The sequence below is a fragment of the Atheta coriaria genome, unplaced genomic scaffold (assembly GCF_025399875.1).
Source record: "Atheta coriaria isolate IRGN ID8LTWV9N9 unplaced genomic scaffold, Caltech_Dcor_3.1 hic_scaffold_1_pilon, whole genome shotgun sequence".
Taxonomy (NCBI): Eukaryota; Metazoa; Arthropoda; class Insecta; order Coleoptera; family Staphylinidae; genus Dalotia; species Dalotia coriaria.
Window position 1 is genome coordinate 2718134 of NW_027045443.1, and position 27714 is coordinate 2745847.

The 27714-nt window shown below is 41.7% G+C and overlaps 3 protein-coding genes and 6 non-coding genes across 11 annotated transcripts; 8 read left to right on the forward strand and 1 right to left on the reverse strand.

The window, feature by feature from the left end:
- Positions 1-449: 449 nt before the first annotated feature.
- Positions 450-521, forward strand: TRNAT-UGU (transfer RNA threonine (anticodon UGU)). Its single transcript has one exon. It is a non-coding gene; the product is annotated as a tRNA-Thr (tRNA).
- A 1184-nt stretch (positions 522-1705) lies between these two features.
- TRNAT-CGU (transfer RNA threonine (anticodon CGU)) lies at positions 1706-1777 on the forward strand. Its single transcript has one exon. It is a non-coding gene; the product is annotated as a tRNA-Thr (tRNA).
- Positions 1778-2026: 249 nt separating this feature from the next.
- Positions 2027-2098, forward strand: TRNAT-UGU (transfer RNA threonine (anticodon UGU)). The gene has a single exon. It is a non-coding gene; the product is annotated as a tRNA-Thr (tRNA).
- Positions 2099-2470: 372 nt separating this feature from the next.
- Positions 2471-2542, forward strand: TRNAT-UGU (transfer RNA threonine (anticodon UGU)). The gene has a single exon. It is a non-coding gene; the product is annotated as a tRNA-Thr (tRNA).
- Positions 2543-2941: 399 nt separating this feature from the next.
- Positions 2942-3013, forward strand: TRNAT-UGU (transfer RNA threonine (anticodon UGU)). Its single transcript has one exon. It is a non-coding gene; the product is annotated as a tRNA-Thr (tRNA).
- A 352-nt stretch (positions 3014-3365) lies between these two features.
- TRNAT-CGU (transfer RNA threonine (anticodon CGU)) lies at positions 3366-3437 on the forward strand. Its single transcript has one exon. It is a non-coding gene; the product is annotated as a tRNA-Thr (tRNA).
- Positions 3438-4174: 737 nt separating this feature from the next.
- LOC135794117 (uncharacterized) lies at positions 4175-25256 on the forward strand. 3 transcript variants are annotated; one of them, XM_065305310.1, is made up of 3 exons: positions 4175-4788; positions 15182-15455; positions 22763-25256. In XM_065305310.1, exon 3 carries the CDS (start codon positions 22848-22850, stop codon positions 23979-23981), a length of 1134 nt encoding a protein of 377 aa, XP_065161382.1. In that variant the 5' UTR covers positions 4175-4788; positions 15182-15455; positions 22763-22847; the 3' UTR covers positions 23982-25256. The 3 variants fall into 3 exon arrangements, with proteins under 3 accessions (XP_065161382.1, XP_065161533.1, XP_065161461.1); XM_065305461.1 differs by having other exon boundaries at positions 15188-15455; XM_065305389.1 differs by lacking the exon at positions 15182-15455.
- A 506-nt stretch (positions 25257-25762) lies between these two features.
- On the forward strand, positions 25763-26856 carry Mrm2 (Mitochondrial rRNA methyltransferase 2). Its single transcript, XM_065310513.1, has 2 exons — positions 25763-26134; positions 26198-26856. Exons 1-2 carry the CDS (start codon positions 25977-25979, stop codon positions 26745-26747), a joined length of 708 nt encoding a protein of 235 aa, XP_065166585.1. The 5' UTR covers positions 25763-25976; the 3' UTR covers positions 26748-26856.
- LOC135798113 (ubiquitin-like protein 4A) lies at positions 26777-27653 on the reverse strand. The gene has a single exon (XM_065310887.1). The coding sequence runs from the start codon at positions 27263-27265 to the stop codon at positions 26867-26869; it is 399 nt and encodes a 132-aa protein (XP_065166959.1). The 5' UTR covers positions 27266-27653; the 3' UTR covers positions 26777-26866.
- Positions 27654-27714: the final 61 nt, after the last annotated feature.

A 27714-nucleotide genomic window follows, 5' to 3' on the forward strand; every position in this document is an offset into this window, starting at 1 on the left:
GCGGCCGCCTTTGATACCGATTTCAGAGGCGTGCGCGAGCCGCCGGTTTGCATCGGCGAGATAAACTGGAGTTAAGCGATGCGAGCAACATCTGGAGATAATTACAAACTCGTATGTTATTCGTTATTCGCTGCCATAGCGCTGCCCTCAGCCAGCGCGCTTTCCGCAGAATTCGTGGCAAACGCACGACGGAACAAGCACCAATTTGTTGTTTACGATGCGCTCGCATTTTATTTACGATTGACGCAAGCCGCAACACGGCGTATAATAATCATATTCGCGTCCGCGCGACGAAAGTAAGTTCGCCAAACAAATTGATTTGTTTCGGCTAGGTCGGCGCGCGGACACGTTGCATTATGTCGCGGCGATTGGCCAATACATCCGCGCGAATTACACAAAGTGTCAGCCAGGTGCTCCACCTTACGTGCTGTTAAAAGCGCAAACGTAACGCCTCTTTAGCTCAGTGGCGGAGCACTGGTCTTGTAAACCAGGGGTCGTGAGTTCAATCCTCACAGGAGGCAATCAGGGCAATTCATTTGTCATCCCTTTTTGCCACGGCAAACCGCTATCCGCACGAAAGTAGACGAAAACGGCGCTCGACATGATTTATGAATCCAAATCCTGACCTAGTTTCGGCAAGCCGGCCAACGCATTAATCCATTCATTTCTAGCCTGCTTGACGTTATCGAACGGCAGCGTTTATCAAAAATAGTAAATGCCATCACGAACCAGTAGAACACACTCAATGAATTCATTGTTTCGGCTCGAATAGAAATTTTTTAATAAACTCGTTTTATTCTCCTTCGCACCACACACTTTTGCGCGTTCGATAGAGCGTTACGCGATCTGAAAGTTGGCGTTTTCTTTAAACGATTGTCTATTATGAGTACCGCGGCGCGTAGAATTATGTAGTAATAAAACAGAGTCATCAATGTTGTTATTAACTTCCATATTTTGACAAGGCTTTATCGGAAATGTAAAATTACGATTCATAACTCGAATGGAATCGTCGGAGAGTTGTGCGCACTTGTGTCCGCCCAATGGCTAATAAAACAATAAAATTTATTTGAATTGACGGAGAAGGTGAGGATGGTGTGATCGCTTCCAGATGTTCAGCGAATTTGATTTGCCGTCTGTACGTGGAAGTGAAAAAGAAAATTGGTCATCGTAAAAGTGATACTAGTGATGGTAAAACGGAAAACGTCATAATGCACCGCAAATGGTCACTGCGAATGTGATAAAATCTTCCAAAAACTTGAGAATATTTGAACACAAACAAGTTCCTGCCATCGTTAATTGACCATATAAAATTCGCACGGCTTTTATTGTAGCTATTTACGAATTAGCCCCAGTGTTGACGTTGAAAAGAGTAATTCTCAACCACTACTTCCTTTTAACCCCTCTATTCGGATGAGTCAATAAGTGAAATACCACATTCAACATTTTTGTATTCCTGTCCTCAACTCAGCAACTTGTTGATAAGAAACATTCCAAGTACCTTCTTGTTATCAAGAATTTTAAGAATTCAAGGTTGAAGGGTGTTAGGAATAAAATACCTAGCGATTTTGTCCATACTTCGTCGGTACAATGTGTCGTGTATGATGAAATTATTATAATTAATATAATTATATTATATATTTTTTTATTTTTCCTTAAAAAAGTAACCAAAACTCGGCCTCAAAACGGTGTATCAGCTGACCATCAAGCCTGCTTAGCTCAGTGGTAGAGCACTGGTCTCGTAAACCAGGGGTCGTGAGTTCAATCCTCACAGGAGGCAAGATTCTTTTCTTTTGTTCTATTATTGACCGTACTGATATAAAATGAGATAACGAACTAAGCAAAAATGCATTCCAGCAAGCCCAGAGACTTGCTTGATTTTGATTATTTGCTAGAGTCAAAATTGAAACAACTGCAATCTGGTGAATGCAAAATATCACAGAAGATATTGTAATACTCGTATCAAAGTACCACAGGTGACAAATAAATAAATAAATTACAATAAAAGAGTTTATAAACTGGGTAACGAGCCTCTTTAGCTCAGTGGCAGAGCACTGGTCTTGTAAACCAGGGGTCGTGAGTTCAATCCTCACAGGAGGCAAGGATAACTCCTTTTTTCTCCTTTTATTATTGATGATGAAATGATAAGTGGGACAACAACCTAATGCAAAACAGGCCTAAAATTTTAAAATTTAAATTTGACGTTGTTGTCAAAACTGAAACAATTAAAACAACTAAAACAACTTCACTTCGGTGAAGACCAAATTCCACAGAAGATATCGTAAGCGTCAAAAATGACAAATTAATAAATTACAGTAAAAGTATTCATTAAAAGGGGCAACAAGCCTCTATAGCATCCATTATATATAAAGCAAAGAGTTAATTATTTCCCTAATGCCGGATTAACGAAGTTAGTGCCAAAAATGATGAATCAATAATTTGCAATAAAAAGGGTTTATTAAATAAACAACAAGCCTCTTTAGCTCAGTGGCAGAGCACTGGTCTTGTAAACCAGGGGTCGTGAGTTCAATCCTCACAGGAGGCAACGAATTTCCTCTTTTTTGGAATCTGCTATAACAACTTCAGAATGAAATATCGTTTGCACTAACTCTTACTCCTCTATATTTTCAGCTGGCCGGCAAAATATTTCTCCTTCAAACGGGAATCAAGTGACAATTATCAAACGGTTTAGTCCAGCGATGATATGTATTGAAAAATAATAAATAAATACGTTTCACCAATTAAATTTTGTTATAACACTTGGACTTCATGAAAGCACATTGCTTTTGCCGCAAAGAGCGCGACTACAAATTAGTAGTCTGTGGCAAATCCATAAAACATAACAAAGAGTTAATTAATTCACTAATGTCGGATTAACCAAGTTAGTACCAATAATGACAAATCAATAATTTGCAATAAAAAGGGTTTATTCAATAGGCAACAAGCCTCTTTAGCTCAGTGGCAGAGCACTGGTCTTGTAAACCAGGGGTCGTGAGTTCAATCCTCACAGGAGGCAACGAATTTCCTCTTTTTGGAATCTGTTATACCAACTTCAGAATGACATAACTTTCGCACTAACTCTAACTACTCTTTGTTTTTTAACTTGTCGGCAAAATATTGCTCCTTCAAACGAGAGTCAAGTAACAATTAGCAAACAATTTAGTCAAGGGATGATATCTATTGAAGAATGATAAATAAATACGTTTATCGAAATAAACTTTGCTTGTAACACTTATGTACCACGAAAGTTAAGTTTTCGCCGAATATATCCAAATTATAAATTATTAATCTGTAGCAATTCCATACAATACAAAATCAATAGTTTCAACAATAGTCTGCAATAAAAGGGTTTATTAAATAAGCATCAAGCCTCTTTAGCTCAGTGGTAGAGCACTGGTCTCGTAAACCAGGGGTCGTGAGTTCAAACCTCACAGGAGGCAAGAGTTTTTGGCAATTTCTGCGTTTAGTAAAACCACCTTAAGTGTGTAACAATTCCCGACCTTTTAACTCAGGAGAAAAGAAGTTTTTGCATTAACGATTAGAAGTTAAGCAACTGTTGCTTCTACCCAGCATAAAAGTCATTAATTTTTTTGTAGGAAATATTAAATATTAATTGAACTGTTATTTTAAAATCACTGTGATTTGATAAAAAGAATAATCCGCGGAGAAGATCCAAATAACTTATTTTTAATCCGTGACAAATCAATAAATTGCAATAAAAAAGGTTAATTAACTATGTATCGAGTCTTCTTAGCTAAGTGATAGCAGTGCTCTACCACTCGTAAACCAGAGCTTGCTAATTCAAGCCTTGCAGGGGGTAGTCTTTTTCGTCAATTTCCGAGTACTACAAAAATTGCTTGATCTGGAAGTTCGTACGCATTTTTATTTCGCACTCATCTTCAGAATGGAAAACATTTTCTTGCCAACTCGCAGCATACATTGAAGCATAGAGAGTTCTCAGTGACTTTACTCAAGAATTGTGGCTCCTAGCGCACGACGCCGCCGCCCGAGTTCAACTACACTAACGCACAACTCGCGAGATCCGCGAGACGTCGTCGTTCTGGTACGCTGCGCCGCGGCCGCTGACGGGAACGCACCCGACGGGGCCCAGCGCCTCGCCGACTCGAGCTGCCGAACGGCGGGCGAACGCAGACGGCGACTCGGCGGCCACTCTTGCGTTCGATGTCGGTGCGTGCATTTCGTGTAGCTGCCGCAACCGTCAGGTCGGACGAAGTCTAGTTGCCGCCTAGCCGCACTGCGAAAACACTGCGCGCCGCGACAGCACGTCAAAACATCGCCGACCGCCGATTGGCACGCCAGGCCACGCGCGTAACTCCGTCTCTTCGAAAACTTCGAACGCTGTGAAATTTTCACGCTAGGAAATTTTTGAATGACAATCGTCGAACTGCGCAACGAACTTTAACATCGTAGGGAAAGCTCAAGTTTCCCAGTCATTGGTGTGCGAATAATTGTGAGAAACTTGATTTTTTTTTCGTTGGTGTTGCTTCTTGTAACTTGCGTGCGAATTGCTCGCAACGAGATTCAAATGCAACGATATCAACTCGATAGAAACTGACAAAAAGTTTGTGTTTGTTAATAAATCTCATGCTGAACTCGTGCTGAAATATCAGCGCAATAAACACACCAAAAGAAAAGAAAAACACTGTTCGAATCGAATAATTGCCGAAGGTGCGTACGGACTAATCCAGAAAAATAATAATTGAGTGGTGAATTGATCCCTTATCAGCGTGCGGATATAACGCCGGACCACGCCGGAAGCATATTATGAACGTGAGTATTACATAGTATTTATTTATTTCCAGTCGCGCGTTTGACATGTTACAAATCCACTTCATTTCCTATTTTCACAATTTGATATCTAATTTTCACGCTCGCGTAATGTGCTATCGAAATACTTAATAGTAATTGAACGTTATGACGTTTATCGACGATGTTTTACACTCGTCAGTTTGTTATGACCGCGTTGCGTAATTATTATTACTCTTCGTGTGTTTATTGCCTTACTGCCACAAAATCGGGAACTAATTAATGTTTTAATAAAAAAACAACAAAATATGATAATTGCAGTGCGCCGGCTTGTCGCCAAACAAATTAACGTGTAATTTGATGTTATATTTTGTTACATATTATAATTATGTATGTGTTATGATGGATCGGATAAATACGTCCGCGTGGAATCTAGACTCCGCACAATTCAAATAAAGTACTCCGAAAAAAAACGCGAATTTATGTCATGTCATGGATTAACGTGTCTTCTCCGCGTGACACAAATACACGAAGAGTTTTTATCGCCAAAATTAAACCATCTTGAGATACTTTACAACGCTTGAGAAATTAGGAGAGCATTAGGAAGTTCGAAATTATCGCAAAAGTAACCAAGTCGAATTACTTATGTATGTGGCTCAGTGATGGAAAGCGAGCGGGTTCACCGCAACCGGCGCACAAATTGAACAATTTGTTTACGAAACGTATTAGGATTGTCAATATTTATAGTAGCCGAGGGAATGTAAATTGAATTTGGCGAATTGACAATTTCTAAACACTCGCCGACGCGCCCGGACTCATTCATCGCGCGCGAAGCGAATGAAAAGTGTCGCTGCTGCGTTTCGATTGCGAGAATCACATCGCATGCTAGCGCGCAACGTGAGGAAAATTCGGCGGCGTCGTTTTTTGTTGGCAAATAGAAAGCGCCGTTTTGCATTCGTCGCAATTGCAAAATTGGCGACAAACGTTTTCGTGCGACGATGATTTACATAGCGAGCAGCTCGCAACGCGCGAGATGTTGCAAGTCGCACGAGCGCGCGGAACATTTGGCTGGTGTTCCACAGATGCAATTGATACGTAATTTAAATAGGAATATGTTACATTACACATGTCATAATGTACGGTATTCATTGTGTTTTCGAGTAAATACAACCGGCTGCGACGCGCTGAATGCACCGTGGTGTGAAAATCGATAATTGGAATTCGTTTCACATTCAAAAAATGTTGAAAAAATTCCACAAAGATTTACAACGGTAGATATTTAAGACATTGTTAGCAAATATTTGAGTCTCTCCAGAAAAACAGCGGTACACATCTGAATATTAATATATTGAGGAGAATGGAAATAGTACGTTTTGTTGTGCCTTTTACTTTTACCTCTCCATTTGCATTGCACTAGTATCCTTGTCATTATCAATTATCTGGAAACACAACAAACGTCATGCACACGTTGTGCTAATAGGATTAGTTCCCGTCCCTTCTTTCTGTTCCTTCGTCTTCAATTAAAGCACCCTTCGCACCATTGCTTCTCCGCTTCGACCACCACACGGTCGGGCGCACATTTCCGTCGTGCCGGCGTTATTTAAACATTTCGTAAATTGTGCGTGCGCTTTGCGCCTCGGTCGCCAGCAAGAAAAGCAGCGAATGCGGGTGGCACGTTCGCCAGAACAGACACACGCCGACACTCTGTTTGTAAACGTCGAGGGCTTCAAGTATTGATTCCGGCGACCGCGACGAAGGCGACCGGCAAGGCTAGCTGGAAACACACACGAGCTTTCCGTACGAGTGTGGCACCACCTTGCCGACCGCAACAAAACGTTGGGCATACAAACATACAAACACAGAATACATGCGTACGCGGATGTCGCAACCCAAAAACCCAGCCGAAAATGGGCCCGTGGGGACACTATTACATGCTACACAGTGTAAGCATCCGAAACAATAACATATCCCCAGAAGGGTTTCGACTGCGGTCGGTCGAGTCTTATCGCAAGTGAAATTTTTCGTCTAGGCCGCACTTTACGATGGACTTTTGCGAGCCCCCAGAGAAGTAATTCATTACAACGAGGTTGAATCTTGTATATTGTCTACCATAGCTTGGGCTTTAAATTTTTCATCATGCTACCTCTTTCATTGAAATAAAAATATCTCGAAGAAGTATTTTATACGATGTAGGTGGGCGAAAAAACAAGTAAATTACACGCAATATCATAAAACTCGTTAGACGTAATAGTCTGCTGTGCAACCGCAACTTTTAATTTTAGTAGGTATAACAGAAAAAATCTTACCTTTCGCTGACATTTGAGGTGATCACTAGGCATGCCACTGAAACAAATAAAATATACATTAATTATACACGTTTCAACTGCAGGTGTATTTTTAGAATTCACAAACAGATTAAATGTCTATCTGTGCAACATGTCAATCTAGGATTATATCGTATTTTATTTCTTTGCTATAAGATAAATCACAATTATATTTTCATATAGAAAATTCGCTGCATAGAAAAGAAAGTCTCATGCATAACGTCGTGCATTTTCCGTCTTCGCAATTGTGGTAAGAGGATTAGAACGTAATAAGTGTTGAGGAAAAAAACGATTACCTTTATATTTATTTATAGCTAATTACCGTAAAGATGTGCAGCTCGCGACCGCATGTTAAAAATCGAGTAAGTAACTACCATGACGTAGCAGCAAAAATGCTAATCAAAGGCAAATTACTAATCGCCAATAATATCCACGGTATTGGCAGGATTATCAGTAAACATTTGAATTTATGACAATAACATTGAAAAAAAAAACTAACAATGTCAAAAAGCAATGAATACCCGCGATAGAAAAGGAATTGTTTGAGCTCGGCACGATTACTGCGTGTTTTTCTTGATCGCTGGCAATGTAATCATAGCCTAGCGATTAATTAATAGACCGGATCATGTATGACCAGTCGGCCGGGCTGTTTTGGATTTTTCATGTGTGATAACACGTTTAATAGTTAATTGTTCGTAGGAATAAGTGCGGTGAATCATCGGGCAGGTGACACCGCATTTGTTACCAAAATGTGAGCGGTTAAAGTCAAAATTTAAACATTCACAAATCACAAAGCCAACGTCGGCTGGCTGGGCAGCGACCGGGTGCAGTACAGTGCAGCGATGAACGATGAAAAAAAGATCAATGCACTCGAAAGTAATTATCCAATCGATACGCAACTGAATACCGTCCCGTCGACATTGCCACTCGGGAGCAGGCGGCCGAGAGATACTGATAGCAGCGCATAAACCAGCCATCAGCGAGCAAAAACAAAAGTTGTAAATAAAAGGCGCAACCTTGCAGCGCACTGAATATACGACCATCATTCACATATCCATAAGTGTTTAAAATAATAAATATTTTAGTTTCAGCCACGCTTGTTATGACAACTATTACACGTAATTGTAATTTGTTGTTGTTGGTAATTCGTGTGTTGTAAAGTTACCGACTTTATTTTGATTCGCATTGTGCACAATGTGCGTAACGCGTGCTGTTACACATTATTATTACGATTATGACCGGAGGTGTTGATGAGGAATTCGCCGACAGGGCGGACGATCCGCTCGAACGTGACATTCAAATCGAATGCGTGATTGGCATTCCGCCCGGCGCTAATTGCATAAGTAATAATGTTTTAAATCGACAGTAGAAGTCGTGCGTAATGAGCACAATAAATGTGCAATCGGGTCCGTTGCAATTCACGCGATGCGTTCGCGCGCGAATCATTGAACGTTTCGTAATGATTAGTCAATTGACGACTGACTGATGCAGACGCTCGTGCGCAGCATCCCGGCGGAGTGAAACAAACCTGTTAAACTTTAACGCTCCTCAAAACGCATAAAACAAAACACGAAAAAAGAACAGCGTCAATATTTTCAAACATTTCAAATGAATATCATCGTCAGAAACTGACATGAAAGCAAAGTTTGTGCTTTTTAATCGGCCACGATCGCATCAATTACGAAAATTAATGAGATCGAGCGCGCTAAATTGCAATAAACAAGTTGTAAATATGATGTGCTCGCACATAATAAAATCAAATAAATAACACATGTTTACAGCACGCTCTTATGAGCTCCTATGAGCTTTTTCGCACGTGCAAACTCAGAAGTGACGAGCGCAATTAATAATTCATGCTTGTGACCTCGCATTTCTAAATTTTCCCAATTTGATTGCAAAATCAAACAAATACACCAACCACAATCGCGTAACCTCTGGAAAACTTTAATGTTGTTACATATTTTGGTTGAATCCGTTAGTTAATCGTTCGCTTGTCTACTGAACGGTTACAGCACATCGCAGAAAGTGGCCGAGACATAAAAAGTTCAACTCGGCTATGGTTATTGATTTCCTGGGGGCAAGAGCAGCGCGTTAAGATTAATTTTTCATCCGAATTGAGCAATAGACAAGTTTTCAATCACGTCTGATTGCGCTATGGCCATGTTAGCGCACCACAAGGTTATCGTTGATTAATTTTCCATGTAATTTCGTGCTTATTCCAACAAATGAATTACGTTTTAACGCGAATCGCAAAAGTTGATGTTCATTATTATTTAAATGCGTATCGGTTTGCAATTTGACCGTAAACGATCTTCCTCATCAGTGTCACACCACACACGCACAGATACAAAGAAATTCGGACTTGTTTCGCTATGATCCATAAATTCCGCGCTAGATGCTCGAAGGAAAAGTAAGCAAAAGTTACAAATCGGAATGCGAAGAAACCGGCTCGCGGATCGTAAATCTCGCAAAACACGGAAAGAATAAATTAACGCAAATATGCAGGTTACTCGCCGAATTTATTAATAAGCGCGTTTTGAGCCGAATATTAATAAACCGTGCACATTCGGGCGTGTGATAAGCTTGCCCGATGGCATTAATCATCGCGAAGTCCGAAAATATCTGCAAATCCACAATCGCATCGCATTATCGTCGTATACACCAACGTGTGGCTCATAATTATCGAGCAGCGATAACTAAAATTAATCTCATTAATTAGTTGGCATTTGATATTTAAAACTTGACAAGTGTTCGTTCATTTAAACCACTTTGTGTTTGACATCCAGTTTGATGCTCGATGTTGCCTTGTGTGTTCGACTAGAACCGATGTGGTGAACTTTGCTTCGGATACAAAAGTTCTTTAACTCGGCACGAACGAACTAAGCGCTCGATTTGGAAGTGTACGTATTTTTTATTTGTTATTTATTTATTGTTCGAATGCATCGTAGCATCGCGTTCGTGTCGATTAAACGAAATTGTGTTTAATCGCGCGCGCGCCGAGAACAAATTCAGTGATTAACTAAATGTACAGTCAAGGTCTGATCATATTTTTAATTGTTTCGGAGCCATAACTGAAGTAAACAGATGTTCCAACCGGCTGAAAATTAAATGAAACAATTAAAGGCAGAAAATGCGCACTACGAGCGACGCAAAGTCTTTCATTGACTAGTTTATATTTGCTGCACAAAATGTGTGTATTTGTGCGAGGATTTCTAATCGTTCGCCCTGTATGTAGGTAATTTATGGCTCGCGGATCAATTAATTTGATCTTTTGTGCCAAACTCACCAGTAGAAAACGTAAACGAAACAATTTCGTACGTCGTGCGGAATTTTTCCGGTGTGTGCTACATGTTTCTGGATAGAACACGAAACGACGCAGCAGATAATATGAGCGAGAGGAGCGTGAAAGCAACAAAAAAAAAACGCGAGCGCAATACAAGTAATTAAAATTAAAACGAATCGAGCCCAGCGCGCAGTCGTTGACGTTGCGGCCGTCGTCGTCATCGTAAATCAACGAATCAATTAAATCGACCGGGCCGGGCCGTGCGGGCAAACGAAATTATTCAATTTGCGATCACGTGCATGAAGCTTTTTGCCGACGCGATATTAATATATCGGAAGCATCTGTTCTGTTGTTTCGTTAATTGCGCGCCCGACGCGCGCTTAAACGATCTCACGCGCGCATGTAATTCATGTTTTAATTGACATTATCGAAAATTTTCCTCTAATTTTCGTGCAGGCGAGCAGCAGCCGCGCGATTCTTTACCGGGCGCGCGCGCGCATGCATTAAACATTACAGCCATTAATGGCATGACTAATGCACGAAATCTTCGACGGGTGATTCATGCGCGCAAGAACCGCAGGAGCCTAGGAGCGCACAGCCATCGACGACAAAGGTGAAGGTAATACCTGCCAGCGAAAAAGCCTTACCACCTGCAGCGATTCTACACAGGATGTACTCACTTAGCCCTTAAAAGCACTCAAAGTCCACCAAAACTTGACGATTTTTTCCACATCGGTTAAAACTTCTTCAATGCACTTTTATCCCATGATTAATTTATGCATGTAATTTTTTATTATATAAAAAACAATAATAAATTATTACTTCAACACCTGGTTTATAAATGATATTAGAATAGAAGAGTTTCGGAATTATGCAGAATGAGTAACACCGAGAGTCGCCGGAGCTTTCTTCACGCTCTGCCCGTGGAATTCATGTCTAATGGATGTAAATTAAAGAATGAGGAATGAAAATGTGTACGAAACTGCGCTCGCGGCGATGTTGTGTACGATTTAACATATATAACATATTGACTATCGCAATTTATATCGCGAACAATCCTCTCGACTGTAACAAATTCAACGCATCGAGCTAAAATTTCGTTTGAATGCATCGATTATGATTATGATGTCGATGTGATAACGCACTCTTGAGGTATGCAGGCGAGTGTCGAGTTTTGCAAGTATAACGAGACCTAGTTCAGTGCAAGATCACGATAAGCGCCGCTGACAAAATCGACCATCTCGCATTCTCGAAAATGTTTCAATTAGGCGCAGTAGTCGCGTGAAAATCGAATTGATCGAATTTGAACCAGGGCAGGCGCGCGTTTCCCGCCGGTATATCTCGCGGACGAAAGTGCGGCCAGTCCTAATGCTAATTGCGAACGCGCGCGTTTATAATCCACACCTGTGATCCATGCGCGAGTGTATTTAGTGCTGGTCTACCGTGCGCGCCGCCGTTCGGTTTCGATTAAATAAAAATCGAGGACAGTGGGACTTGTATTGAGTCTTCGATTCGCCGGCGTGCGCTTATCTCGTCTTCCGCGGCTTGCGCGAGCGTCGTGTTCATCTGCGATGCCCCCGAACTCATCGCGCTCGTTTTCGAGCGCCGCAAACTGCGACTAATTCGTGCAGCTAAGTCGCGTTTCTGTAACGAGCTGTTCGACATGTGAGACACGAATGTTTTATTTTCGGCCGCTGACAAACGCCTTTATGAACTATAATTTTACGTTTTATTACACACGCGTGGCCAGCGGTGTATCAGCGCGGCCGCGTGTCATTTGCGGCTCATCGAATTGCCGCTAATAAAATAATAAATGCAGAAGGTATTACTGCGCCGAAAAAAACGCGACGAGGCGAAAAGACCACGCGTAGAGAAAAATTAAAGCGGATACTTTCGAAACGGCAATTTGTCACAAAATACTAATTTACAAAAAAAAAACGCAACTACTTAATAATGCATCTTTCACCATTGTTACCAGCGAGGTATTATCCGTGTACACTCAAGGAAACATCCAACAAAATTGAATCTCAAGTGTGTTGTTCCGCTGGACTCCACACTCAACCCAACCCATCCCGAATCCTTGATGCTTGAGCTCAATATCGACCCGAACCGCACTCCAACACGGCTCCGACTCTTGGTATTCGTCTCGGGACGAAGATAAAAGTCAATATTTTCGGATCGCGTTTGTTTTGAAGTCTTTAATAAATCAACGAACTCCGCAGCTCATGCGCTTAATGTTATATCCATCTGTAGGGAGCCGACAGCCGAGTGTTAACTTGGATGTAAAACGTGTTTCCACGCTGTTTTGTGACTGGAAAATCGAGCTAAGTGAATCGAACTTGAAGTGTTCGCTCAATATTAATAACCACGAACTAGAGCTGCCGGCCGCAGCGCGTAATGAATCCGTATGTGTGAAGAAAGGAAGAAAGTTCGTGCGCCCATTCAGATTTCAACCTTCAACCTGCTTCCACGCAGCTCGTGTGGTCACACGCGACTGGGGCATGATGCATTTCGGATGATTTAATTGTTCATCAACTTAACGCAAGAATTCAAATCAGGCGAGCGAGCGCGAACGAGCACAAATATTGGAAATTGAACCACCGCAACATCGATCGCTGTTTGGAATGTCAAACGAATTTCGGACGGTGCGGTGTAACACGAAACTGACAATCCAGTCGTTAAAATCGAGTAGTAAATACGAGGAATGTTAACTTATTCCGTTTTACCTCCGAATTAGCGTGACCACAGCCGCAACCTGTAATTAAATCCAGTTGTCATGATGTGGATTTTTCGACTGCCCACCGTCCAGTCATACAATTTTCCAATCGCTCACTAATTGGACAATAAAATCCAAAGATGCTATACATTCCAGACCTATCGATTACTTGCGTATGATATCGAGGAATTTCCCAAAAACGCATCAAAAATTCCACTCGCTGAAGACGCAAAGAGATTGTGCAATGCGTGTTATGAAACTTACAATAAACACCTCGTGCTCTGTATCAGCGACAGCAGAACTTCACTCGCTTGCCTGCAATTAACCGTAATTATAAACGTTTCCGCAATTAAAATATTTCCATTCTTTCGTTCGTACCTATTTCTTTCATAAGCAGCTTAAATTAATATTTCAGTATTATTTCGCTTAAATAATGAAAGTCAAGTGCATCCGAGATGCACATAATGCGCGCCGCGCTAATTAACCATTGAAAAATGCCAGAGACGAGCACGGATCGCGCATTAATCGCAACGATAATACGGTTATTATGTGCGCCTCGGAACTTATTTGCGATGCCAGCCGCGGAAAAATGCATTCCGAGTAACAAACGTGGTAAATTATGTGAAGCTGCAAATTGTTAACGATATTAACGAGCGACCATTGGCTTACACTAAGTAGTATAAAGATCGAGAAGAAGAGCAACAGGTCACACAGAATCTAATAAACAGACAATCAAGAGCGAAAGAATGAAGCGCGCGTAATGCTAATGTTAATATTTACAGGTTTTATTGATTTACGCAGAGTTTCCTTAGTTGATCTGTTGGTATAATGTACAAATCCATACAAGTTGCCACAACGAGTCTCCGAGTTGAGATCAATCGATGCACGCGTATTCAGTTTGGATGTAACTTCTTGTACTTACCTACCATTACTAGATTAGTAAGTACTAGTAGTACTAGATCGAGCAGAGCAGCAAGTACTGACCAGCCTCGGTAACAACACGAGGAGCTCCCACTAAAGCTCTTCTTGCTGGTTGTGATGGCGCAGCACCACATATTGTAGTACTACTACTCTCTGGTAGTCTCTTCGCGTTAATTCGAATTGCTTCTGTATTACTCTCTTCGCGCTCTGGTCGGCGCTCGGTGTGTGTCGAAGTGTGCGTTATGTACGTACGACGCCGCTGCGCACACCAGCGACGAATGCATTAGTGGCAAATTACTGTTATGAAAGAACGTTAACCCTCGCGTACGGGCGCGCTACAAGAAGTGCTCCGGCGATTATCTTTATAAATAGATGCGGCGAGATACGAACGCACGCGACATGAAAAAAAGGCCCAATCCGGCGAGTGATAAACGTTTGCAGAAACGATTAGGGTGACAAGCGACCAGCTACCGAAGTGATGATGGTGCGGTTCGGCCATGATTGGCAGATGTTGACAGCATTTCTGATAATGACGCGGATGTTGATGTCGCGCGAAATTCGTGTTGTTTAGACAACCAATGTCGAAAAGCCCGGAAGTAATGAGGACAGAGGATAGAGGACAATCGACTTCATTAGCAAGCGATGTGCATCGACGAGCCCTTTATAGGTATTTGGTCAAATTCGTCCTCACGTCCACTCTGGTATTTATTGACCTTGCCTATGACCATTTACCACTCAATACGAACTTTTGCTTTCGTTTCGAGTCAGTGCGGCAGGTCGGCAGGTATTTCTATTATTTCCGGCGTATTTGTGTGTTATTCCACATGGTATTGTATATGAAATTCGCTTTCGTACGAATCCGCAGCGATTTCAACCTCGCTGGTTTTTTCGATGCTTCGTGTTGGAATTTTTTATTTCGCCGCTGAAGAAAAAAGCGAATCACTGCTGAACACGTTGCGAGACGTCGCGAATCACCGCTGCGTGCGCTCATTTTCGTGCCGTTTATCCGGCTGTCAGTTAAATAACCAGTGGTAATGACCCTGGGGTGGTCACTGCTTCCCGATCGCAATAATCGCGATGCGTGACACCAAATCATACAACGAGAACCATAAATAAAAATTGCAAACATCGCGCAAAGCAATACACTAACCACTACTATTGTTTTCATTGTAGTTGTAGTGTCTTCCAAGGTGGAACGAGAAGATATTACCATCACAGAGACTGACAATGAAGAATTTCGTCGAGCAGAAGCAACGAAAACGACGATTTCAACACTTTTCAACGCATGCTAACTTACCAATAAAATGTCTATAGTTGAAAAGTCGTAAATTCATGCATGAAATCAAGTCAAATAAAGTAATTCACACAAGAAGTACTGTTAATACTGTTGTTGTTGTTGTTTGCACCAAGTCTTACAACGAAGAAAATTGATTATTCTAAACAATCGGTAAGTATATTACAAATTGCATCGCGTTATTTAACGTGTTACCGCGTGATGAGTCCACGAATTCGTGGTTACCGTTGCAAGGCATCCAGCCTACAGGATTATGACGAATCCTGCGATTGAGACAAATCTTTTGTTGTGCGAACAATGGTGTTGCAACCACGCCAGCCGCGGACAATGTACTTTTGCACATACGCGCGGCGCGCAACTGCAGAGAATGCGTTCAAGTCCATCGGCTTTTTGTGTTTTGTATGTGTGTGTTTGTGTTTAATTTCGTTTGTTTCGTGAATTACTCGTCCACGAACGGTCAGCGTTTACCACCACCTGGGATACCGTTCGATCACATCGCGTCTGTTTTCGTGCGAAACGCGTACAACTCGCGTCCGCTCGCATTGTCTTCCGTCGCCATTGTTCATTCATTCACCTAGTCGCTGCGTCGCGTGAATGAGCATATAAAATAACAATTAGCGCCGCAAAACGCTTCGGCTTGACATGACGTCCTGGTCACTCGCCGTAGAGTCGTTTGTCGCTCTACACGCGCCACTACGCCTCGAATATCTTCGTTTTTAATTAGGAGTTTGGACGCCGACACGTTTCTTGTTTGTTTAGACAACGAGTTCGACTTAATAATCGCGGTGGCGCCGATCACTTTTACTTTTTGTTTGAATATTTTAGCTATTTACGCGCTGACTTAGCGACCGCCCGACGAATCTAATATTTGAAGATGTAATCAATCCAAACATTCGGATAGTAATGTTTTCTAATTTTATATTTTATTGTCTTACTACATGACTAGCAGCATGTATTCAACCTTCAACTTTCAACATTATTACGAGTAAAATTACCGCGCAACATTGATCTTTAGATTGACGTCGGGGAGATGAGTATAATGAAATAATTATGCGATTGTTGAAATAAAAAGAGGTATGGGCTTTCCTAACGAAAAAAATTAATAGCCACACCAAGAGGCATTGAGCCAGTAAGCCAAATTTCGCCGCAATTCCAAGGTAGAGGTGAAGAGTTAAGGTGCCTCGTGCGCTCTTTGGTTGGACTTTTTTTTTGTTTCAAACGCCACTAATTCGGAGTAACTGTAGCGCACCAAGCGGGAAACAAAAGTAAAGCAAAGCTGAGTTAACTTAAGTCACATAACGGAGTCACTCGAGTGCGTAACGTTACGAATCAAAAAAACAACATTTTATTGTGCTTATTGTTTGTTATCTGTGCATTGTTTGTTTTTCCGCGAGTTTTTCTACTCTGCGTCTTACGCGAAAATTCCACACCGAGGCGGAATCTGAAGGAACTCGATGGAGGTATTCAGCATCGCGTGTCGCGAGAGGTTTGTGAAGATGATGAAGATGCACGCGTGCGGATTCTAGTCCAAGAAGCAGGCGAAGGAAAAGAAAGTAATAAAAAAAAAAACGGGCGTCATTATGAATTTATATCGCGTTAGGCGGGCCGAACGCGGACGCGGAATGGCATTGCGACACCTACGACCTGTCGGAATGCCGTCCGCTTTTTCGTCCGCGCACACACTGACTGCATCGCTTGCAGGCCGGTAGCGCCGGGCGAGATTAATGCGGCGCAACGCGTAAAAGTCGCGCATTATAAGGAAAGTCGCGACAACAAACGAAACACTCACACTGTCAGTGTGACCAAGAGACAAAACGAAGAGACCAACGCGGATGCACTCAGGCCGACGCCACAGGGAAAGTGAAATATATATATTTTTGTTGGTCGTACGCCGGGGCACGCATTCCACGCACGCACGCTCACTAATTTATGCATTTATTAATAAATTGCAACTTGCGAACCACCGATCAACGCGAATGAAAACATACATCTAACAGCCAACGCATTGCGCGGCGCTTTTTTCGACTTGTTTCTTTGGAAAATACTTGCGATTAGACTCAAGAACGGCGTCCAACATGAAATGTTGTAATTTTCTAAGACATAATGCTCATCATAACGTTGCTCGTAATATTAGTAAACATTTTTATGATTGAAATTATTTTATTTTCGGAACTACTACCATCAACAAGCGGATTTACGAGCGACTTAATGGCTCGGCAGGCGCGCATAACATTTCTTTTCATTTCGGCCCGGGTTTAATGCGCTTTCACTCAAGGTCCGGCTGGAACTGACCCGTGCGCGCGCGCTCACGCATGGTCATCGCGACCGAAACCAAAACGGCCTCGACAAATCACTACAATCTCTTCGTATCAAACGTACGCTCATCATGTTTCATTCGAATGATTCCTGATAGCGGCAATTTTCGCGTGCGGTGCGTGCGTCGATATATTAATACCCAACACGCTTCAGGAGCCGTCCGTGGCTCTGGCTCAGATCCTTGTCGATTATTATGAGTTACATTGTAAAGTCAGCGCTGTCGAGTTATTCGAGTGTTGTTAAAGGTGCGCGGCTGATGTCGGGACGCCCGAGATCCGCGTTCCATAGTGTCGCAACGCACTAATTATATTTGTATCTTTCTACACGCGCACACTGGTGCTTGGTGTGCCTGGCGGCGGCCGAGACAAGTTTCGAGCGCGGTTACGAAGTCGCGCCGCGATGTCTTCGTCGCGCAACCTCGCGAACAATATCCCGGCGCGCAAATAATGAGACATGCGAATCGATGTGACACTGATTCGCACACACATTGCACGCGGCGCTATTTAGCACGATCACGTTTGATTTACGCACGCGACTCTTCATAATTCATGCCTGAAATTAAATTACCAATCGCAATTTTCATCATTGGAGAAAGATTGCGTCGTGTGTGTTCCCACCCGGATTTGCATGCGATGTCCAAAGAAGAAAGTTCAAACAAACGTGATGTGCGACGAATAGAAACCTATAACTCGCAACATTACACCATCCAGGATGTTCGCACCACTCATCAACGTCATCGCGTGTCATTTTTCGGGGACTTAAAAAAATGCCAGCGTGCAGGTAATCCTCGTCCTCGCGTTCGGGATTATGTAAATCGTAAATGTTCCGTATGTCACACAGACCTATATTATACACCTGTGATCTGTGGAGATTACTTTCGATGCCTTTCAGGCTCACTTTCGACAATGCGCCACTCGCCGGCGATAAAACGATCGCTTTATCATCATTAGACAATTCATAGAGGCCTAGATGCGGCCGGCATATAGTTCCGTCATGCTGTTATGCAACGCATCGGCGATCGACAGCGAGTGAAATAACGCCGCGCATAAAAGAGATTTCGATGTGGTGTCGCGACAATAAAGGCCGACTCTTCTCGGCCGTCTATTATGCAGATGTAACGCCGCTGTCCGAATGACCAGAGAAACGCTGACGAAGCGAATGCATCCGGGCACTTTCTTTCGGTTTCCCTTGCCGCCGAAGAAAGATTAAAGGATTACGAGACGCGTTACGAAATTGAGAAATTTCCTTTATGTGCGTGCAGCATCGCGGAGCATCTCGCCGTGATCGTAAGTACGATATGTATCCGATCTGGACTAATCTTCGAGAAATATGTGATAAACACGTTCAAAGACACTGGCGCGGTAATTAAGTCATTTAGTATCGATCTAAATACCTAACCTCGATTCAACCATTCGTTTCGCTTCGTTTTGCCATACCAATGGACCCAACCGCGCGCTGCTAGACGATGCAGAGGCGAAACCGTTTTAGTTTGTGTTTTGTGTAATCAAAGCGCGCGACACACGAGCGTAATTGGCGCCTCCTGCCACCAGCGCAAATTTATTGCGACTTTTTGGCAATGTCCATGCGACAAGAAAACAAGTGCACTTTAGACCCGCCGAGCAGCGAATTGTTACATATCACAATGACCACCGCGTTTTGCTCGCGCGCGCGCAAATTTCATTAGAAAAGTAAAGTGAATGCTGATTGACTTTTAATCGCCGCGCCAAATCCGGAGTGATACCGCGCGACGCCGTGTTTCTGATTCGCGGTGGACGGCGGCGACTCAACGACTCACCTTGGCGATCGTTCTCTATTCTCTATTTCAATTAGTTCGATTTCATTACATTATCCGCACATACACGTTTTCTCATTAAATCGCACTGATTAGTAGACCGACCTGCTATGGCCAGGCGAACAATTAGTCGCACAGCATTTCGTTACAACACGCGCGAGTCGCCATCGAACAATAAAAATAAAAAGAATAAAATACAAAAAAAGTTTCCAGCGTTTACGAAACTTATCTGCTGCGCGACGTATGAAGAAAGAGGAAACATTAATCAGGACTAAAGTATTGTCTAGACCCGATTACTCGGATTAGTTCGTGGAATTCTGTTATCTCATGGCTATCCTAAGAAAAAAATATTCACTTAGCGCATTGTTAGCGGGCACAAAGCGCCAACGCCAGTGGATTAAAATTGAACATTGCATCGCGTATTTGATCGTTTCATTCATCTGCGGATTTTTGCGCCGTGCGTAACGCGCAACAATGCGCTCAAATCCCCGGATCACCGCCAGACGTGGGAAAAAAGATTTTCACATAACGTTCGCGAGCGTTTTTCATCGATAATGCGTCTATTTTTATCTATTTTCGCGCACTCGCTGCCTTTTTAGAAATGCATGAATTCATTATCGGCGCGTTCACATTACACATGGGAAATTATGCGCCTTAACGAGAGATAAATCCCCTTTTTCGCAAGAGCACGAACAAAATTCAATTCGCAATGAGAATGACACGTGAAACCTTCATATGGATCAAGGTTCAGACGGACCGAAATTCACAATCAACCGTGTAAAGTGTGCTTTTTGAGAGAATGCTCGCGTTGTTACTTTTTCTCTCAAACCGCAAGCGCATAAGTAATATCCAATGCGTAATTTAAATTTATTATGATTGTTTTTTTTTTGGCATTGTTTCAGTGGGTGTTATATAAGTTACAATTATAAATGCGAATTATGCGCATTGTTTGCAGCATATTTGCATCGTAATGCAATTTTTTTTTTCATTTTATTATTTGTATTGTTTGCCGAGTTTCGACTGCGAGTAATTGTTTAATTGTCGGTTCGATTCAATTGCACAACGAGCTGCGATAAGACCACGTTCCGAAAATTGCAACACTTCTTATAGGTCACAAGTTTGAGGCGAATTGAGTCTAGTCGCGTTGAGAATCGCACGAAAAACCGAAAATCAAAGTAATCTTCCGACCGAATTTGGGTTGCGCACGTCCGAGCGTCATCCATCCAGCACGATGTCTTATACAACCCGACCTTGGCAAGATTCAGCAGCTTGCTGATGACGATGGCACGATGTATTTAGCGCTCGATCGCGGTTCAGTTCCGCCGCGTAACGCGCGATCGAGACGTCCGAGCAGATGATCGTTTAGGTCGTCGGATGACCAACTTTTGAAGATCGAGTTTGACCAAACAACTCGCTCGGCCGGCATCGCGAAAGAGCACATCGCACATTGCTCACAGCCGTACATCGCTTATTGAGTAATTGTTTCCGCAACAATTAAACGCCGATAGGATTAAGGCTGCGCCTGGAACCGTTCAACTCGCACTTCGCCGGTGATGAATGAACGCGCAACATGCGCGTAAGACTAATTGACGGCGACATAATTATGAACGCTCGAAATTATGAGCGCGTTTTTTGCATTACGCGAGATGAACTAGAAAGAACCCAACGTGCAATTAATATTTTATAATACTCCGAACTCGGCGTGCTTTCATTCGGATTGGATTGTAATTGTGATTGTGCTGGAAGAAAAGTAGGTTTCCAATTATGCATTTAGTCTAGGCCCGATTTACACTTATTATTTATAGATTGTTTTGACTACAGCTAAAGGAAGGCGCCATAAAAGTATTGTTTCTTGCATGTGGAGTGTTTGATGCACTATTTTGGTACTAAAACTTTTCCGCAGTTTACAGCCATCAAAATTTAACAACCAGCATTGAAATTTAAGTAAACTCGGCGTTTAGTGATAGTTAAAAGTTAAGCGACTGTCGGTAATTCCGCTTCATTTATTTCACAAATTTAATTGCCAAACCGTTAGCTCACTTACCAAACAGCAACAATTCTCTGCTATTTACAAAGACATTGTTATTAATTGCACCTTTTCTCGGCGATTATGAAATAATTTCCTATGATTGACAATAAATACAACACGTCAATGCGATTAAGTCATTACGCGACTTTCAATCCGAGTTCATTTTCTATAAACTTTTCAACGCAGCGGGTACCAAATTGGAAAGTGTACAATTTTTACAAATATCTCGTCTAAATATGGACGAAATGCAAAGCTACAACTCTCTGTTGTTGGTCGTGATTGTTTGTAGCTGGTGCTTGTTGAAAGCGACCTACAGTGAAATGCAAGCTGGCGAGCGCATTCGCACTTCTTTTCCCTTCGCGAAAAGCACAAATCAAATAATAATAAAAGGTCACTGGAACGCCGGATCGGCGAGCACGAAACCAAAACGAAACCATCGACCAACAACGACGTACTCGCGGTAAATATTAAGTTTAGCCAACCCGCAGTTGTCTCCACAATCGAAGCATTAAATTATACGCTTCTAATACCAACTACTAAGCATTTTGTGCATGTAAATTTCGCATTTTTGAGGGGAACGGTTCGCTCCAACGGTACAGGAGGCGGTGTCGACGCTATCATTGCATTCGAAACGTCGCCTTCGTATTAATATTTATCGTGCGTGCGATGGTCGGGCCGATCAGCGGTCGGCGGCAAAATCGAAACAAACATCGAATGCACTGTTGGCGTTTGTCCAAAACGCGTCCGATGATCATACGGTAACGCCACGAAATCGAGGGCAATAAAAGACTACGCGATGATTTCAGTCGTATGCCGTCGTCCTAGACCGAAAACATGTCGACAAACAAACACGCGAAACGATACGACTTATTGGCGAAAGGTTGAGGCGGTTTGTCACTGCTATCGATCGTATCCAAGATGCTATCTTAGATAACAGCTATTATTATCGTAAAGCAAGTGATTACGAGCTGGCAATTTTAGACGAAAATATTGTTTCGCTTGTTAACGGTGATATTTTGAAGGATTGACACATAATTTTCACATAATTTGGTGTTTATTGCGCTTTGAATCGTTGCGATTGAGATAACTTTACGACTCTTTAATACTAATGACGCGATGGATATTATATAGTGTGCGATGAAAGGTTCCTGCTTGGAGAGCAGCATGTTGTTCGGTGGGTCCTTTCACTACCGCACTAATAAATATGCAAATTAATAACATACTACAATCATAAAATTGAAATTGTAACATTTGAGGCTTTTGATTTATGCCCAATCAACTTTATAGATGCATATAACAAACAATTTTCTTCTTATGTTGCAGATTTCCGAAACAACAACGCACTGGTAAAACTAAAAACAACCTCAGTGGATTCAATTGAAGATTGTGGCATTATTAAACTCACAAAATGAAAATCTCGTATTTGGGCAATCTGACATCGACGTTCCTCCTGCTGACGTCGTTCTTCTGCGTGCAATCCGCGCCTGCACGACCGCTCAACGAACGCTCGACAGAATTTGCATGGGTGCTGCTCGAGGAGCAGCAAAGCGACTCGTCGCCGCGAAGAAAAATCACCCCGAAATCAATCTTCATATCGCCCGCGTTCGGCGCTCAAAGCTGCAGCACTGGGTACACCCTAGACGCGAATGGCAGATGCGTCAAAGTGGTCAAACTAGACACCAGCGCACACGAACAATTCGTGCTTGAATTATTAAACCAAAACTTCGGTAATTACGAAGATTACGATGACGAAGGCGGGGAGATCGGTGATGAAGCTTTGCCAACGCCAGGTCCATTCCAGTTCAACATACCATTAGGCATGGATACCGAAAAGGACAAAATTTCAATTATTGTCGCGCCTACCAACGGCAACTTTGAAGATACTATGAAACTGGAGGATACAATGAAACACGTTGACAAGAAGACAAGTCCACTCGACGCACCTTTAATTATTACGAATATTAACATTCGTGATGATTCCGACGCATCCGGCAGCCAACAAAATCAAAATCTCACCCGAGTGCAAACGAACGAAACGACGACGTCGCCGGTGTTGACCACGACGACAAGGACGACCATCCGCGAGACAAGACCGGACGAAATCAACCTACCAACGAGTACAATACCGACCACCATCTATGATGATCCCACTACCATTACAACTGAACCGACAGACATGACAACGATACTCGATAAAGGGCAGGACGAGCTCCTAGCCGAATCTCAGGAGCCACAAGCCATATTTTTCAAACTTCCTGATTCCGCGTCGGGCGAAAGTACCACACTTTCGGAAAGCGAAGATTCCCAGACGCTGCCGACCACAACGCACGCCAATAATATACGGTTCCCAGACCGGCCCGCGTTTGACGAGGCGCTCTTCCAGGACTTCCTGCAGGACATGAAGAAACAAGTGAATCGCCGCTTCGTGACCAAGACGAGCGCGCCTACGAGCAGTGAAGATGCGCTCTACACCAACCACCGCAATCGAGATCGATGGCTCTTCCCGCGATTCCTCGAGGACCAGCGCCGTGCGCGCCGATAGCGCCAACGCGCCATCCTCCGAGCCTACTTTTGTACATATTATTTATTACTTTGTGATTATTAATTACCCTCTGGCGTTGCAGATAGGTTATATTATACTATGAAAACTACGTCGGTATTGATTTGAACATATCGGAATGCGTCAGGTATTGTGAATGGACTGGAGTCAGGTGGAGATATTGAGTCCTGGTGATTGTGTGCGCGAACGTGCTCAATGTGTATGCGTGATTATTGTGTGAATGGAGTATGTGCTGGTCATTTCAGGGACGTTCTTACAAATACAGGCAAATACACCCTGAATCGAATTCTTGCTGAATGGTGCGCACAATCGTTTCTTACCGAAGTTTAACGTAAATTTTATTTATTTATGCGTCAAAATCGGCGATATCTGCTCGAATTTGTACGCCTACATCATAAAATACGTAGCAACTGTAACCAAATATAAACTAATTCATGTGTATCCATTCGTAATCGTAGCCGACTTGTTGAATTGTTTTTATATGCATCACTATCCAAACTGTCGCGCCAAACACTACTGTACCACTTACACATTTCAACCCTCACTGATTGCTTTAATTAAATTTCATTAGATAAATTTTAATATTTTCAGTTTTATTTTTCTATCGTGTTGGCGCTGACATTCGATAAAAACTATTCGACAATTATCGAACACACGCAACACAAAACTAAGTATTATTAATTAACGAGTCTACAATTAAATGTTATCTGCCTAATAAATAGCGCGTATGTAATATATGTATATGTAAAATGTATGTATTGTATCTATACTTCTACTGAAATTAATATTACTAACCAATCACATGTATTAATACGATTTAATAAACCATGAAAATTTTTCAACAAAGCTGCAGAAATCAGTCTGATACATACCGCGAACACGAATATTATTATTGCTGATTGTTTACTTTATTATTGTTATGAATCGTAGGTATTATGATTGTCATTCGTGTACAAAATAGAATAGTAACAGAGTTTATATTGTATTATTATTGCAATATTATTGCGATCGCCGGCGCGCGCGATCATCTTCAGTTGGTTAATTAGTATTTGTAATCGTTTATGAACTTAAGAATATACCATTTGGTTTCTTAGGAATTATGAATGTTGATGTTTATATCTTTCGCGATGTATCATTTCGATGCGATGTGTGTCTGTGTATTGGTTCAATGCGAGCGTCTTGCCAATACGAGTTGTAAACAAATTGATATCGAACGAAAATATAATGAACTAAATAAAATAGCATGAAAACAAACAAGTGTTGCGTTCGTTATTCGACAACTTTGATCCCTTCTTGCATAAATGTTGTATTTTTAGGGCTGTGCGTAGAAGTATTCGTGTTGCGTAACAACTAGACGCAATATATTTGAGAAACAGCCGAAGATGTATAAATCCATGAAAAAACAAAAATGTTTTAGTTATGGAATGTTGCAATATGTACGTTGTGTCAATAGAAAAACCTGTCGTATTTACCAAAACAAGAGATAAGAAGACGCAGCCAAAATACGCATGTCGCGTGTTCTTGCAATCAAAAAATTGTGTTTTACACGTTTTACAATAATATTCAATATATGAATTTTGTACGCATTTGATAGCACATAAACAATTAAAACAATTTATTTTAATAATTAGTTCTTAAAAACTCACTTTTTACGCCTTGCTGGGAGAATGGGGTGATGACTGCAACGACTCACTTTTTGTACTAAACATCAAAAACCTTTTATCTTCGGCATCTGATTAAAAATATCGAAAACTAGCATCCACTGTAGGCAACCACGCAATACAACCATCTAAAAATAAATGTCACACGAAAATTTTGTTTTTATACTGCTTACAACATACAAAAATAATACATTTATATAAAATTATTTTTTACTTAATATATGTTCAAATAATCCAAATAAATTGGTTGCTGATATTTGTAACAAGAAAATATTTACAGGTTAGATATTTGGTTGTATACAAAACATGCACCAAGATGCAACGAATTTGCAAACGATTTCTATCAACGACACTGCCGAACCTGCGAAAAGTACAGGCAACAAATCTCAAAGGCAAAAAGAAGAGCTCGCAGGAATGGATACAACGCCAACTGAATGATCCATATGTACAAAAAGCAGATGTTTTCAATTACCGGTAGATTATAGCATAAATTTCAGCACAAAAACTGTTTTATTTCACTTTTAAGTAATATTTTAGATGTCGTAGTGCTTTTAAACTCTTGGAAATAGACGAAAGGTTCAAAATCCTCCAACCAGACAAGGAACAAGTCATTATAGATTGTGGCGCAGCACCAGGTTCTTGGTCTCAAGTTGCAAAGAAATATTCAGGGCCAAATAGCACTATTATAGCCATTGATAAATTGCAACTGTATCCAATTGAAGGTGTGCATATTCTTGGCAATCAAGATTTCACCACTGCACATGCCAAACTACAAGAATTATTGGATGATAAGAAGGTGCATGTTGTCCTATCAGATATGGCACCCAATGCAACAGGGATCAAGTCAATGGATGGTGAAAACATAGTCACTTTAGGATATTCAGTGCTGAAATTTGCAGTGACAGTCAGTGAGCTAGATGCATGTCTTTTGATTAAACTGTGGCAATGTGCAGAAGCAAAAAAATTAGAACAGGACATGTGCAGATTTTACGAAAGTGTTAAAGTTGTAAAACCACAGGCCAGTAGAAGTGACAGTGCTGAAATATTCCTCCTTGGTAGGCACTTCAAAGGCTTGTCTACAGCCTAGTGTCTAGTATTGTATAAATAAACACAGTGTACAAATTACTTAGGATTTATCATATACAAATTAATATGTAAAAGCACTATTAATATATCAACATTAATTGAAGCTAGAATTTAGTCTGTCTATTTTGGAGGATCTTCATTGAGGTAGTTGGTGGCAATGTGCTCCAGATCATCCAAGCTAAGACTCTTCACTTTTTGATAAAAGTCTGTCATGAATTCATCCAGTATTTGCCTGGATTGCTCATCATTGTAGAATTTCCGCAGGAAACGTTCCAGCACAACGTTGAGCGACTCAGGCTTCTTGATCACCAGATGTATTTTAGCTCCATCTTGAATTTTGTTGTAGAAGGAGACCACGTTATCGTCGAGAAGGGTTTTTCCAAGATAAACGAGTGTCTGCTGTGCCACTGGCACCTTCAGCTCCACTTCAATTTTTTGTTTGATTTCAAGAATCGTTGTCTGTTCTGTGACCTCCACGAGACAGCCGTTACCACGAATAACTTTCACGAACAATTTCATTTTGATTGCCTCGCATGCACTTCGCAATTTAATTTGGAACAAAAATCGGTAAGGAGCTACCGAGTTGAACTGATTTGGAGTCTGTTGAAATGTCAAAACATCGCGTCGCTTTGCCCTTGTATGCCTGGTTGCCTACGATACACTCGAATGTCGTACTAATTTTTACTATGTCGGACGCTGGATGTTTTTAATTCACTCTTTAGATTTCACTTGAACACCTGACACACTATTAGTAAGACTTCCGCATCGCGTTGAAGTTGTTCGTTATGCAATCACGCTGCGTAATCTCTTATGTGGCATTACTATTCAATATTTTGAGCAGCTCTCGCGCATAACGCGCGCATCTTTTGTTCCCGTATGGAAACTTCATTAAATTTGCCATTTGCGGTTTATTGGCTGCACGCAACGACTTGCAAACTCATTAGGAATAAAATAATAATCTATTTATA